Source organism: Lithobates pipiens, unplaced genomic scaffold, assembly GCF_037356315.1.
Source record: "Lithobates pipiens isolate NorthernLeopardFrog02 unplaced genomic scaffold, aLitPip1_a1.2 Scaffold_23, whole genome shotgun sequence".
NCBI classification, from domain to species: Eukaryota; Metazoa; Chordata; class Amphibia; order Anura; family Ranidae; genus Lithobates; species Lithobates pipiens.
The window spans coordinates 61,604,166-61,618,517 of NW_027507785.1; the positions used below are offsets into that span (position 1 = coordinate 61,604,166).

The 14,352-nt window shown below is 46.7% G+C and overlaps 1 protein-coding gene and 1 long non-coding RNA gene across 6 annotated transcripts in view; one reads left to right on the top strand and one right to left on the bottom strand.

Moving 5' to 3' along the window:
* The window catches only part of CHCHD6 (coiled-coil-helix-coiled-coil-helix domain containing 6), a 471,528-nt gene that overhangs the window by 442,462 nt on the left and 14,714 nt on the right, over positions 1 to 14,352 (top strand). Inside the window, exon 10 of one of the 5 annotated variants that reach the window (XM_077451735.1) lies at positions 4,558 to 5,298. The exons of 1 other annotated variant lie outside the window; for it this stretch is intronic. In XM_077451735.1, the coding sequence (XP_077307861.1) occupies positions 4,558 to 4,830 (273 nt within the window). In that variant the 3' untranslated portion in view covers positions 4,831 to 5,298. Of the gene's footprint in view, positions 1 to 4,557; positions 5,299 to 14,352 lie in introns of those variants that run through there. 3 more of the 5 variants (XM_077451736.1, XM_077451737.1, XM_077451738.1) reach the window with 3 other exon arrangements.
* LOC143926962 (uncharacterized) lies at positions 7,482 to 8,830 on the bottom strand. The gene is made up of 3 exons (XR_013262166.1): positions 8,569 to 8,830; positions 8,328 to 8,469; positions 7,482 to 8,024 (listed from the first exon to the last, which is right to left on the bottom strand). It is a non-coding gene; the product is annotated as an uncharacterized LOC143926962 (long non-coding RNA).

The following is a 14,352-nucleotide window of genomic DNA, read 5'->3' on the forward strand; positions in this document are numbered from 1 at the left end:
AAAAAGCAGTTTTCTCTCTAGCAGCCTTAGTCAACGGTATTTGCCAATACCCCTTGGTAAGGTCTAACGTAGTGATATACCTGGCTGGACCTAGTCTCTCGATAAGCTCATCTACCCGGGGCATAGGGTAGGCATCAAACCGGGAAACTTCATTAAGTTTCCGGAAATCATTGCAGAATCGCAGAGTCCCGTTGGGCTTCGGTACCAACACAATCGGGCTCGACCACTCACTCTGCGATTCCTCAATAATCCCTAGGTCTAACATCTTTTTTACTTCCTCTGAAACGGCCTTCCTTTGAGCCTCTGGAATGCGGTAGGGCCGGACAAAAACTTTGACTCCTGGTTCTGTGACAATATCATGCTCTACGACACTAGTGAGCCCGGGCAAGTCTGAAAATTTTTCTTTATTTCTCTGCAAGAACTCCTTTGCCTGCTGACTTTGGGTTTTAGACAGGGTATTTGCTATTTGGACACTCTCCACCCCAACCCGAGGCTCAAGTTTTGTACTAGCCAGGGAGGTCGCTGGTTCCCTGTCTGTCCAGGGCTTTAACAAGTTTACATGATATATCTGGAAGGGTTTCCTCTTGCCTGGTTGGTGGACTCTATAATTTACCTCTCCCATTTTTTCTACAACCTCGAAAGGGCCTTGCCATCTGGCCAAGAATTTACTTTCCACAGTGGGAATCAACACTGCTACTCGATCCCCCACTTGAAAGTTCCTAATTTTGGCTGCCCTATTATAGACCTGTCGTTGAGCCTCCTGGGCTTTTTGTAAGTGTTCCTTAACTAGCGGCATCACAGTTCGGATCCTCTCCTGCATTTGAGAGACATATTCAAGAACACTTTTATGCTGGATTGGTTCACTTTCCCATTCTTCTTTAACAAAGTCCAGTAGTCCGCGAGGTCTCCGCCCATATACCAACTCAAAGGGCGAAAACCCAGTGGAGGCCTGGGGCACTTCTCGGATAGCGAACAGGAGAGCTGGTAACAGGCAGTCCCAGTCTTTCCCATCCCTTTGTACCACTCTCTTGAGCATAGACTTAAGGGTCTTATTAAAACGTTCTACCAATCCATCTGTTTGGGGATGGTAGACCGATGTGCGCAGCTGTTTAATCCGGAACAGTTTGCATACATCAGCCATAACCTTCGACATAAACGGGGTGCCCTGGTCTGTGAGTATTTCCTTGGGAAAACCTGTCCGTGTAAACAACTGGAATAACTCTCGTGCAATAGCCTTAGAGGAGGTATTCCGCAGGGGTAGCGCCTCAGGATATCGAGTGGCATAGTCAAGGATCACTAGTATGTAAGAATGACCTCGAGCCGACTTTACCAAGGGACCCACTATATCCATGGCTATCCTCTCGAATGGGACCTCAATTATGGGTAGAGGGACCAACGGGCTCCGGAAATGGGTCGCCGGAGCGGTCAACTGACAGGTGGGACAAGAGGTACAGTATCTCCTTACCTCTGCTTTCAAGCCTGGCCAGTAAAACCGGTCGGCGATCCGTGCCTCCGTCTTTTCAACTCCCAGGTGTCCCCCTAACACATCATCATGGGCCAGGTCCAGGACCTTGCGTCTATATTGTTGGGGTACCAATAATTGTTCTACCACATTTTCTCTCACTTTAGTAACCCGATAAAGCAATTCATTACGTATTGAAAAATGGGGCCACCGCTCATTAGCACCTGGCTCTTGGGGCTCCCCATTTATTACTACAACCTGTTCCCGTGCCCTGGCCAAAGTGGGGTCCTGCATCTGGGCAGTACCAAATGCCCCCTGGGGAACACCCAAATCTGGCAAGTCAGGGGTAGAGGCCATTTCCTCATCATCTTCCCCCAGCATTACCTGAAGCGGGGAAGGTTCCCCCCCCTCAGTGTTCAGGTAGGTCTGAGAACCCCACATATTGACATCTTTAACAGAATCAGCACTATTTTCATCATTATTAACCAAAGTCTTGGCGTTTTTATCAACTGAGTCCATGTTATGAACATGTGGCATCTCAGGGTTATTACCCTCTACAACAGGAACAGAGGGACTAGTTTCTTCCCAGTCTCTGGACCTTTCAGATAGTTCTCCTTGTCTCCAAAGTTTTGCAAATAATGGACAGTCTCGTCCTATGATAACGTCATGTACCAAGTTCTTTACCACCCCCACCTCTTGAGTACCAGTGCCACATGCTGTGGAGATGGACACCGAGATGAGAGGGTACTCTCTAGTGTCCCCATGAATGCACACAACCCGCAAAATTTTGCTTACCGGACCGATCTTCCCAATTACTCTAGGGTGAACCAGGGTTACCATGCTTCCAGAGTCCAGCAAGGCCCATGCAGGGTGGTGGTTCACTTGGACTTCACACTCAAAATTCCTCTCTCCAAGGTCAAGATGTGTTGTACACGATTTATGGGCATAAAAAGACCCCCTCCGAAGAACCCCGCATTCCATGGGTTCTTCCTGCAATGGGCAGTGGGCCCGGGTATGGCCCCAGGCATGACATCGCCAACATTGTACATCCCCTCCTCTCCGATCAGGAACAGGTCACTGAGGGGGTAACGGGTGTGACTCTTGGCCTTCCGGGGTGTTGGTTCCAGGGCTCCTGGGGACATCCGTTCGAAGGGCGGCAGTTGATCGGAAGGGCCGTGGCAGACTGGGCCCTTGACGCTTGGTGGGGCCAAGCAGATCCTCCACCACCGTATATCGTTCCACCATCTCAACAAGGCCGTTCGCGGTTTTGGGGTCGCCATGACTGACCCACCGTTGAAGGTCATCTGGCAGTGACCTTAAGTACCGGTCCAGCACGATCCGCTCCACAATTTGGGGGCCAGACAACACTTCGGGCTGCAGCCATTTTTTTACTAGTTGCACCAGGTCATGCATTTGAGATCGCGGTGGCCGGTTTGAACGATACTTCCATTGGTGCACTCGTTGGGCCCGAACGGCCGTAGTCACCCCCAACCGAGCCAGTATTTCTGCCTTTAGTTTTTGATAATTTTTAGCATCTTCTGGTGGTAGGTCAAAATAGGCTTTTTGAGGATCTCCGGTGAGGAAAGGAGCAATTAAGCCGGCCCACTGGTCCTGGGGCCACCCTTCTCTCTCTGCCGTCCTCTCAAATGTTGCCAGAAACGCCTCTACGTCATCACTCGGGGACAACTTCTGCAAGAAATGGCTTGCCCTTATGGTCACCTGGTTGCCAGGGGCAACGGCCACTTGTTCACGGCCCTGAGAAAGCTGCTGCACTGCTTCTTTTAAGGCCGCCATCTGATCCTGCATAACCCCTTGTTGGGTCGCTTGCTGGGCTGCTAACTGGGCCACCAACAGGCGAGTATTTTCTTGCTGCAAAGCCAGTGCCTCGTTGTGCTGCGTTGCTAAGCGCTGATTAGCTTCCTCATGGCGGGTCTGCGCTTGTATATTCGCCAAGGACAGCTGTTTAATTAGCTCCTCCATGGTTTCAGCTTTCCGCAGTTGTGCAGCTTTAACCCAGGACATAAATTCACTGTACTGTCCCTTTAAATGTCAGTTCAAATCCACAAAAAAAAAAAAAAAAAAAATAGCAAGAAAAAATGCCTGTTACTTTGTCCTGCCCGCATTCGAGCACCACTTGTAATGTTCGGGGGACCAGGTAGACCGCAGGACACAGGCTTTTCATACAACAAACGGTTTATTAACTTAAATAGCTTTACAGCAGCCAAAAACAAAAGGAAAAAGATTTGTAGTCTCACCGACTTGCAAAGTCCAGAACAGCTGTCCTTATCAGAAACAGAGCTTGGTCTTGATGGCAGGTAGCTTCTCCTGCCAGGAGCCTTCCAAACAGGACACTGCTGTCCACTTCATTTGCTGCAACCCAAAACAAACGCCAAACACCATCCACCATGTGTTCTCCACTCCTCCACACACATCTACAACTTCCTGTCTTGCCTTTTAAAGACACTTCCTCTAACAGGTGGGTTAATCAATTTTCATTCCCTAAAGAGAGCACAACCCAAACAGAGGGGAAATATAGCGTCCTTCCAGGACCCAGCCACGGCGTCCATTACTATATATATATATATATATATATATATATATATATATATATATATATATATATATATATATATATATGAATCTATGACCTAATCTATATCACAACAGCGATTTTTCGCACATTACTACCATTACCATTATTTTTTATCCTTGAAAACTATCTATCGTGCCTTGCACAGTCAGTTTAATTTTTTGCAAATAGGAAACGTCATCAAATTTCAGTAGTTTCTCATTATGTAGGTGAGCTCTGAACACAAAGGCAGAATTTTGCATTAACAAGCAAGGTACCACTAAATAATATTTTGTACTAGACCAACCCACCACCAGGCTTCCTGTTTGGATGCCAGCACCTACTACCAGAGCCGAGGGATGTTTTATCTTTGGGCTGCAATGTGTTAAAAGTCATCAGCTTATATAGATGCTGATGTTTATTTGTTACCATGTAGAACTCCATATGTATATTGATTTTTTTATTTTATTTTATTTATTTTACTATATTTTATATTTTCTGAATTGTTATCAATTTTGTATTGCAGATACCTTGCCACTGGTGCCAGTTTCACCTCCCTCCATCATCAATTTCTGATGGGAATTTCCACCGTATCCACCATTGTGCACGATACCTGTCATATTATCTGGGAAGAACTGAGAACATCAGTCATGCCGGAGCCAACATCCAGTCTGTGGGAGGAAATAGCGGAGGAATTTTGGGAGAAGACCAACTTCCCAAACTGCATTGGGGCATTAGATGGGAAACACATCCGGCTCATCAAGCCTCCAAAATCCGGTTCCCCCTTTTTCAACTATAAGAAATACTTTTCCATTGTGCTTCTGGGACTCAGCGATGCAAATATGAAGTTCATCGCTGTGGATGTTGGAGCGTATGGGAGTTCTGGAGATTCTAGAATTTTCAGAAATTCCGTAATGGGGCGGCGGTTTCAATATGGCGAATTTCAGGTGCCACAGTCAAGGCCTCTCCCTGGTACTACTGGACCAGATCTTCCATTTGTAGTGCTGGGAGATGAGGCATTTGCCTTATCTACTCACCTGCTAAGGCCCTATACCAGGCATGGTCTCACTGCCAGGAGGCGAATTTTTAACTATCGACTCAGCAGAGCTACCCTGTTTCCCCGATAGTAAGACACCCCCGATTGTAAGACGTATCGGGAGTTTCAGAGGGGTCGGCTAATATAAGCCGTACCCCGAAAGTAAGACATATGTCTTACTTTCGGGGAAACACGGGGGTATTGCCGCCTCCCTCTCATCTAGCTGCGCGCCGCCTCCTGCCCACGTCCGCACCGTCCCCCTCTCCATATGTCGCCGCGTCTGCCATTTCGCTCTGATCTTAATGAGCGCCGCCTCCTGCCCATGCCTGAGCCGTCCCCCTCTCCATGCGTCACCGCGCCGTCCCCTGCACTTGTCACTGCCGCCTCCTGCTTAAAATACGGTAATGCACACAGTATTAATCATACATCAGTAAAACATACACACTGGCATACTGGGGTATCATCTGCTGTATGTAACCCAGTGGGTATCAGCAGGTGTCACACTGGATTAAATACAGCAGGTGGTACTGTATCACACATAAATCTGTTTTATCTTCCAGTATTCCACTGTTCGTTCTTACCATTTTTCATTGTTTTACATGTTATGCAATGTTGTAACAAGACATTCTTGGCACTTCCTTTTATAAAACTGTTTTGTGGTGAATACAGTACTGTTCAGGTTGTTAATAAATGTTAATTTTATGGTTAAAACAAAAAATTCGACAATTTTTTTCCAATATAAGACATACCCCGAAAGTAAGACATAGTGGGGCTTTTGGGGATAAAAAGAAAGTAAGACACTATCTTACTTTCGGGGAAACACGGTAGAAGAATGGTTGAGTGCGCATTTGGCATTTGCACTGCCAAATGGCGTGTTTTGATGACAGCCATGCATCTAGAAGTTGATCATGCCGTCAATGTGGTTCTAGCATGTTGTGTTCTCCACAATTTTTTGAGGGGTAAGGAGATCGTGGCCACCGAAACCCCTGTTTCTGAGGAACCCATAGGTCATGTTACTGGCACTCGTCCAAGTAATCAGGCCCTACAAGTCCGTGAACATTTCACTGATTACTTTTTGAGTGAAGATGGACAGCTGCCATGGCAATTGGACTATGTGTAAATTTTTAACCGGTGTTGCATGGACCTTACATGTCAAAGTTTTTTCATCACAGTTTTCAAGTTTTTGTGTCAGTTTTCACGTTTGCCTTAAATAAAGTAGTCAACAATTTTCAACAATTTAAATTGTTTTTATTTCTATCTTTTGCAATGCACAGGGTGTATAAAAAATAGAAAAACCTTACAAAAACATTGAATGCTTGCAAGTATAGAAAAATGTTTTTGAATTCCTTTGGAATATATATATATATAAAATCTCCTTTTAGTTTCAAGTATTGAATTTCAAGTGCAACAGATAACGAGTCCACAAAATATCCCCCACTACCCCCCTAAAAAAAAAAAAAAAAAGGTTACAGTATTCCTGAAGTGCTGTAAGGCCCCTTTCACACAGGGCAGATCAGTAATGATCCGTCCCGTGATGATCCGCTCGGTCGGCAGGGATTGTTCCATTGTCCATTGTCCCCACTGAGCCGGTGGCAGACAGGGCTGTCCCGGCACACTGTGCAGGGACCGCCCTGTGAGCTCTCTGTTCTCTTCTATGGGGATCGGAAGAGCACGGACCATCTGTCCGTGTTCATCCAATCCGCTCTGCAGACGGCTAGAAAAATTGGATTTCCCTCCGTCTACAGAATCGGACAATTGCGGTGGCACCCGATATCCTCCGCCTCCGCAACAGTCAGATCGGATGGACACGGACAGACGGTCCGTGCTCGTCCGATCACCATAGAGGAGAGCGGAGAGCTGACAGGGCGGTCCCTGCACAGTGTGCGGAGACCGCCCTGTCCGCAGCCGGCTCAGCGGGGACAACGGAGCAATCCCGCTGAGCGAGCGGATCATCACGGGGCAGATCATTACTGATCCGCCCCGTGTGAAAGGGGCCAAAGATGGGCACTGAGTGCGGTAAACAGTTCTGAAATATTTGGCTAGATGGAGAAAGTGCAAAAGATGTCTCCATGTACACTCCACTGTGTAGATGGGGTAATCTCCCACTGGGCCAAGTCTCTCAACCTAAACAATGCTAGCACCCAATCAGAAAGTTCAGGTATTGTGAGAGCAAGTGGGGCCAAGTAGCAACATGTATAAGCTTGGGACAGTGGGAGATTCTTCTGTGCGTACAGTTCAGTGTACATGGAGGAATCTGGGGTTGGTTGTAAACATTAGTTTGTGTAGGTAAAACATTAAGTAGTGTAGGTAAAACATTAAGTAACATTACACAACAAGAAAAATACAACTGTCATATCACTGCCATAGGAATACTATAAGTTTTCATATATTGGATAATTAGGGTTACTCAGGGAAGAATGGCTTGGTTCACTGCCAACATCTACGGGTGATCCTGAATGGGAAGATGAGGGTGAAGACACTGGGTGTGGCTGCACATGCATCCTTTGGTAACCAGGATTAGACGGGTAAGGTGTATACAGTGGTGGGGGTCCTGCATAAGGGTTAATGGCAGATGTTGTGTCATGGCACTGCTGACTGGGCATTGGTCTACTGAAAGAGCCACTAGGTGAATTAAAACCCATAGCCCATGGCTGAAATTTAGGATATGGGCGTTGCTCTTTGCAAGCGGACACAATATACGTTAAATAGGCATGTATATCACCCCTGACCTCAGTGCGCTTATCTGCAGGAATCTCCCTGATTACACAAAGCAACATTCTCAAGAACATAACATCTGGGTCTGAGATGTTGAGGAATTCATCATCTTTGGCCTGGTTTTGTGATTGTTTTCTCATTTCTTCAATGATACGGTTGAAATATTCTTCAAAAGGTGTCTCTTGTTGAGTACGTGTTCGACGGGTGGTGGAAGTAGACCGGACTCTCCTATCTGGATTTGCCTGCAATAGTTATAATATATAGATTATGCATCTGATACTGAGGTCACACTTTAGTGAACAGCATATGATGGCTTGTACAAATATTGCAGCACCTGTTTAGAATAGATCACACACAGGTACTTGTTTTGCTGCAAAAACCTGATCTCACTGAAGACCTCCAAAGCCAGAAGAACAAGTCACACCTTGCCCAAAAATAAGCTGTTGTTGTTTCTCCAACATTTGTGCCAACACCAGCTGCCTTTTCAAAATGTAAGTAATACGTTTTTTTGTGGACAGAAATTGTGACATTTTTAAAATACATACCGCAGGTTCTTGAGTGGATGGATGATATTCTTGGGATGACACTGTCTCTGTGGTTTCTTGACTGGTGTCAGCGTCTCCTGATGGTGATGGCGACGAACTTTCGCGCCTTGCGCTTGCTCTCACAGGGACACTTGACACAGTTCTAGGTAACAATAAAGATTACACGTTTAAAAAAAAAAGTGAACATGAATATGCCTTTACTGGTCACAAATCGCTAAGTAAAATAAATGGATATACTTACGTGCGCATCTCAGTGGTGCGCCTCAAAAATGACAAAGCCTCTGCATGGGGGTTAGGCCTGCGACGAGTTGAGGGTGCTCCGCTTCTCTCCGCAGCCTTCTCTTCGTTGACTTATTTTTTGTAACGGTCGCGCAGGGACCTCCAACGTGTATAAACCTCCTTTCCTGCAATATATAAAAAACATAGAATGCACTTTTTGGTTAAGTTCTATTGGCAGATAGCATGTCTTATTTTGTGGAATTTGCAGCATTGTCAGTGACAAAGTGCTGTATTGCTATAAAATGGCCTGGTCATTAGGTTGTAAAATCTTTACTAGGATGCATGTGTACCCTGCTGCATAGACACAACAAACCTTGCACTCACCTCGGTTATCCTGTTCAGTTGCAGACATCTCGTCCCAGTTCGGTGTGACATATTTGTAGACTTCCTCCCACTTTGCTCTCTTCAGCACTCGGTCTGCATATCCTGGGCATTCTGAGTCCCATAACTCTGGTCGGGCATGCACCAGTGCGATAATGGCCTCGTGCGAGATATCTCTTGCCGCCATGCTGTCTTCTCCCCTTTCATCCCTCTCAACTTCCTGTGTCATTTCCCAGGTACTCCTGCTGATTAGGATGTGCTTCCGGGTGTTTTTTTTCTTCTTTCACGCCGCTGGCCGCAATTGACACAAAAGACTGCGATTACCTGCGGTTATGTGCTTATAGCTGCGCTACATCGCACCTGGACGCATACAATTCTATTTTTTCTATTCGCACCGAACCGCACGTAACGAAATCGCAGTTAAACGCTGTGTGTGAACAGGGCCATAGGAAAGCATTGTGTGCCTTTGGCTGCGGTGGAAAACTAGAAAATCCGCAGCTAAAAGCACCATTCTATCCGCCCGTGTGAAAGGGGCCTAAAGGTCTAGGGAGTTTCCTGGCAATGGACCCAAAATTGTCGATGTTTTGTTCCCCAAGCCACTTAGTTATCACTTTTGCCTTTTGGCAAGGTGCTCCATCATGCTGGAAAAGTCATTGTTCCTCACCAAACTGTTCTTGGATGGTTGGGAGAAGTTGCACTCGGAGGATGTTTTTGTACCATTCTTTATTCATGGTGGCATTCTTAGGCAAAATTGTGAGTGAGCCCACTCCCTTGGCTGAGAAGCAACCCCACACATGAATGGCCTCAGGATGCTTTCCTGTTGGCATGACACAGGACTGATGGGTAGCGCTCACCTTTTCTTCTCCAGACAAGCTTTTTTCCAGATGCCCCAAACAATCAGAAAGGGAATCCTTCAGAGAAAATGATTTTACCCCAGTCCTCAGCATTCCAATCCCTTTACGTTTTGCCGAATATCAGTGTGTCCCTATGTTTTTCCTGGAGAGAAGTGGCTTCTTTGCTGCCCTTTTTGACACCAGGCCATCCTCCAAAAGTCTTCGCTTCACTGTGCGTGCCGATGTACTCACACCTGCCTGCAACTATTGCCGAGCAAGCTCTGCACTGGTGATACCCTGATCCCACAGCTGAATCAACTGTAGGGGATAGTCCTGGCGCTTGCTGGACTTTCTTAAGCACCCTGAAGCCTTCTTCACAACAATTGAACTTCTCTCTTTGAAGTTCTTGATGATCCGATAAATAGTTGATTTAGGTGCAGTCTTGGTAGCAGCAATATCCTTGCCTGTGAATCTCTTTTTGTGCAAAGCAATGACGACTGCACGTGTTTCCTGCAAGTAACCATGGTTAACAGAGGAAGAACAATGATTTCAAGCAGCTACAGCGGGGGGCCTAAATTCCTGGGAGGGTTTCCATGCATGTCCTCCAGTGTGCGTGTTGCCTGCGCGCTGCGCTCTGTAATCAGCAAGTCCATGAGACCACCAGTGCCATCTATCAATGGCCACCAGTGCCACCTATCAGTGCCCATGAATGCTGCCTATCAGTGCCACCTATCAGTGCAGCCTCATCAGTGCCACCTATCAGTGCCCATCAGTTCCACCGAATCAGTGCAGCCTAATCGGCACACATCAATGAAGGAGAAAAATTACCTGTTTGCAAAATTTTATAACAAACTATGAAAACTCTTTTTCAAAAACCCCAGTAGTGATTAAATACCACCAAAAGAAAGCTCTATTTATGTGAAAAAAATGATAAAAATGTCATATGTGTACAGTGTTGCATGACTGTGCAATTGTCATTCAAAGAGTGACAGCGCTGGAAGCTGAAAATTGGCCTGGGCAGGAGGGGGGGTTTAAGCGCCTAGTAAGAAAGTGGTTAAAGCTTCCAGTCTGTTATTCTAACTCAATCAGCATTTCCAGAGTGATTTCCAGCCTTGTCCCCATCAACACTGACACCTTTGTTGACTAGAAAATCACTTACATGGTGTGAGCTGAAATGCAGTGGAAATGTTTTTTTTTTTTTTTTTGGGGATTACCGTATTTATCCGCGTATAACACACACTTTTTTTCCCCTTAAAATCAGGGGAAAATTGCGGGTGCGTGTTATAAGCCGATCTCCGCTGACTGTGAGCGGAGATGAGCGAGCGTCGGCGACATACAGAAAGCCGAGTGTATTCGCCTAGACTCGGCTCCTCTCGCAGTCCCGCCCCTGACTGTCAGCAGAGCCGAGTCTAGCCGAGTACACTCTGCTTTCTGTTTGACCCCCGGCGCTCGCTAATCTCCGCTCACAGTCAGCGAAGATGGGCGGGACTGCAAGAGGAGCCAAGTCTAGCCGAGTGCACGCTGCTTTCTGTATGTTGGCGCTCGCTCATCTCCGCTCACAGTCAGCAGAGATCGCGCCAATTTTAAATAATCAGCGGCTGCAAAGGCTACATTGATGGGCATTTAAATGTAAGCTTTTTTCCTTAAACTTCCCTCCTAAAAGTTTTTTTCCTTAAAATTCCTGCCTAAACTTGGGGTGCGTGTTATACGCCGGCGCATGTTTTATGCCGATAAATACAGTAAGTTCATTTTCATGGCAAAGAGGGACTTTGCGATTAATTGCATTTCATCTGATCTCTCTCCCTAAGATTCTTGAGTATATGCAAATTACCGTATATACTCGAGTATAAGCCGAGATTTTCAGCCTCTTTTTTGAGGCTGAAAGTGCCCCCCTCGGCTTATACTCGAGTCATCGCTGTCTGCCTGCTCGATCAGCGTGTCGAGCAGACAGACAGCGGACATTCTACCCTTCAAACGCCGCGCCTCCGCCTTCGCCTGTGATAGGCGGAACACTGAATTTCCCAGCAGCCTGTGTTCCGCCTATCACGGACATCGTCTCATCCTCGTACTACGGACGAGGATGAGACGATGTCCGTGATAGGCGGAACACAGGCTGCTGGGAAATTCAGTGTTCCGCCTATCACAGGCGAAGGCGGAGGCGCGGCTTTTGAATTTTAGAATGGCCGCCGAGGCGCCGACGAAGAGCGGCGATCCTGGCAAGGCACGGGACGGAGGCAAGGCAAGGCACGGGACGGGACGGAGGCAAGGCACGACACGGGACGGAGGCAAGGCACGGCACGGGACGGAGGCAAGGAGGCAAGGCACGGCACGGGACGGAGGCAAGGAGGCAAGGCACGGGACGGAGGCTCGGGACACAGGTAGGCTGGACACACACACACACACACACACACACACACACACGGACACACATGGACACACACACACAGGGATGGATGGATGGATGGAGACACACACACACAGGGATGGATGGATGGAGACACACACACACAGGGATGGATGGATGGATGGACACACACACACACAGGGATGGATGGATGGATGGACACACACACACACAGGGATGGATGGATGGATGGACACACACACACACACAGGGATGGATGGATGGATGGACACACACACACACAGGGATGGATGGACGGACACACAGGGATGGACAGGCATGTCTCACCCTCGGCTTATACACGAGTCAATAAGTTTGCCAGTTTTTTTGGGGGTAAATTGGGGGCCTCGGCTTATATTCGGGTCGGCCTATACTCGAGTATATACGGTACCATCATAAAAACTGAGGCAGCAGACTTGGTGAAAATGAATTTTTGTGTCATTCTCAAAACTTTTGGTAATGGCTGTATTTAACCTGAAAAATACTTGCAAATTTGAAATTCATTTCAAATGATACTAGGTTTTCTGGTAACATGTTTTTTTTTTTTTTCTTCTGATGGTTGACCAATTTGCTAACAGTTGCAATTCTATAGCCGGGGTAAAATTCTATGTTTATAATAAAAGCGTCTCATGCTGCAATGAGATCACAATTTCTGTTTCTGCTTTTAAAATGGCCTCCGCTGGGTTAAGGCGACAGGTGCACTTTATGGATGTTGATTAAACGCCTCGATACTTTTTCACACACAGCTGTTTGCTTCCGAGTTCCATGGCATAGCTTTCCCCGACAGCTGACAACATTGCCAGCATACCGTCTTTGTGTCCCCACAAAGTACCCATTTCAGCAACAAATGGCTGCCCGCAGGTAATACCAATTCTGCAACAAAAGACGAAACTGCTGGGGCGTTTAACCAGCAAGAAGGACCCCGTGCTGGCTTCTAGCAAACCCTTTATTTTGGGGGGGGAAAAAAAACAAAAACACAAAACTGTGACCAGCAGTGGGCATCTCATCATGGCAAAATAATGGCTCCAATATCTTTCAAGTAAAACGGAGTCATTTGAATCGGGGACAATTTTCCGAAATAAAATAGGAGGTATTAATGCTGGCAGACTACAATGTGACGGAGTCATTAGCCTAACCGATGCAGTGTTTGTGTGTTTTTTTTTTTTTATTATTCCTTGCTTGGCTCTGGAACAAGAAGTAATTTGCCCATTATGTGTGTGACATGAGGGCCGGGTAAAATTTTCCTTGTGCCGCTGTGAAGCGCCCTGCTGAGATTTGGGGTCAGGGGTGTCGGGATAGTTTGTGAAGACGGAACATTCTATAGAATCCCTGCGGCAGGGGACTGTCCTTCCCTTTGGTAACGCAGAGTGCGCTATATCATTAGGCCCAGCAATGTCACTTTATCCTGGGGCGGTTTTGCTTTATTGTAAGCGTGACAGACTTCAATTGTGCCTATTATGTGCGTGTGGCTTTTTTTATTTTTTTCCCCCTCCGTGCTTTTCAGTCACCTAAAACGCTGCTCATTTTTATTTTATAGTTTTGTCTTTTAATCGTTGACTGAACATGGCCTTCAAGCGAGTTCAAGAAAAAGACAGTTTGTTTTGCAGTGAAAGTTTATTTTTGTAAGCAAAATATAGGCAGTTACAACTTCCTTGCAATGCAGCAGTTTTTGTGTCATGGTTTAGCCTGCAGTTTCCTGCTTGGGAAATACGTACCTTCTTGCTGCAGTGGTTCTGCTGACCTGCGGTTCTACTCGCATGTGCTGCTGGCTTCTGTGTTCACCTAGGTGGTGAATTAAAGTGGTTGTAAACCCTTACAAACCACTTTGACCTACAGGTAAGCCTAGATTAAGGCTTACCTGTAGGTCCAAGAAATATCTCCTAAACCTATATGGTTTAGGAGATATTTGCCCGAAAACAGGCACTCTCAACGACGGAGCTGCCGCGCGTGTCTGCTCCCGTGCGCATGCGCGGGAGTGACGTCATCGCTGCTTCGCCAGATGACAGCGGCGGAGCTGCGAGACCCCACCAAGAAGATGGATGCAGCGGACTACAGGGGACAGCGGCGACTTCGCTGGCTCCTGTGTCAGGCAAGTGACACATAATGGACTACTATGCGATGCATAGTAGTCCATTATGCTTTGCCTTTGCAGGGAATGAAAGAGGAAGTAAACTCATCAGGGTTTACT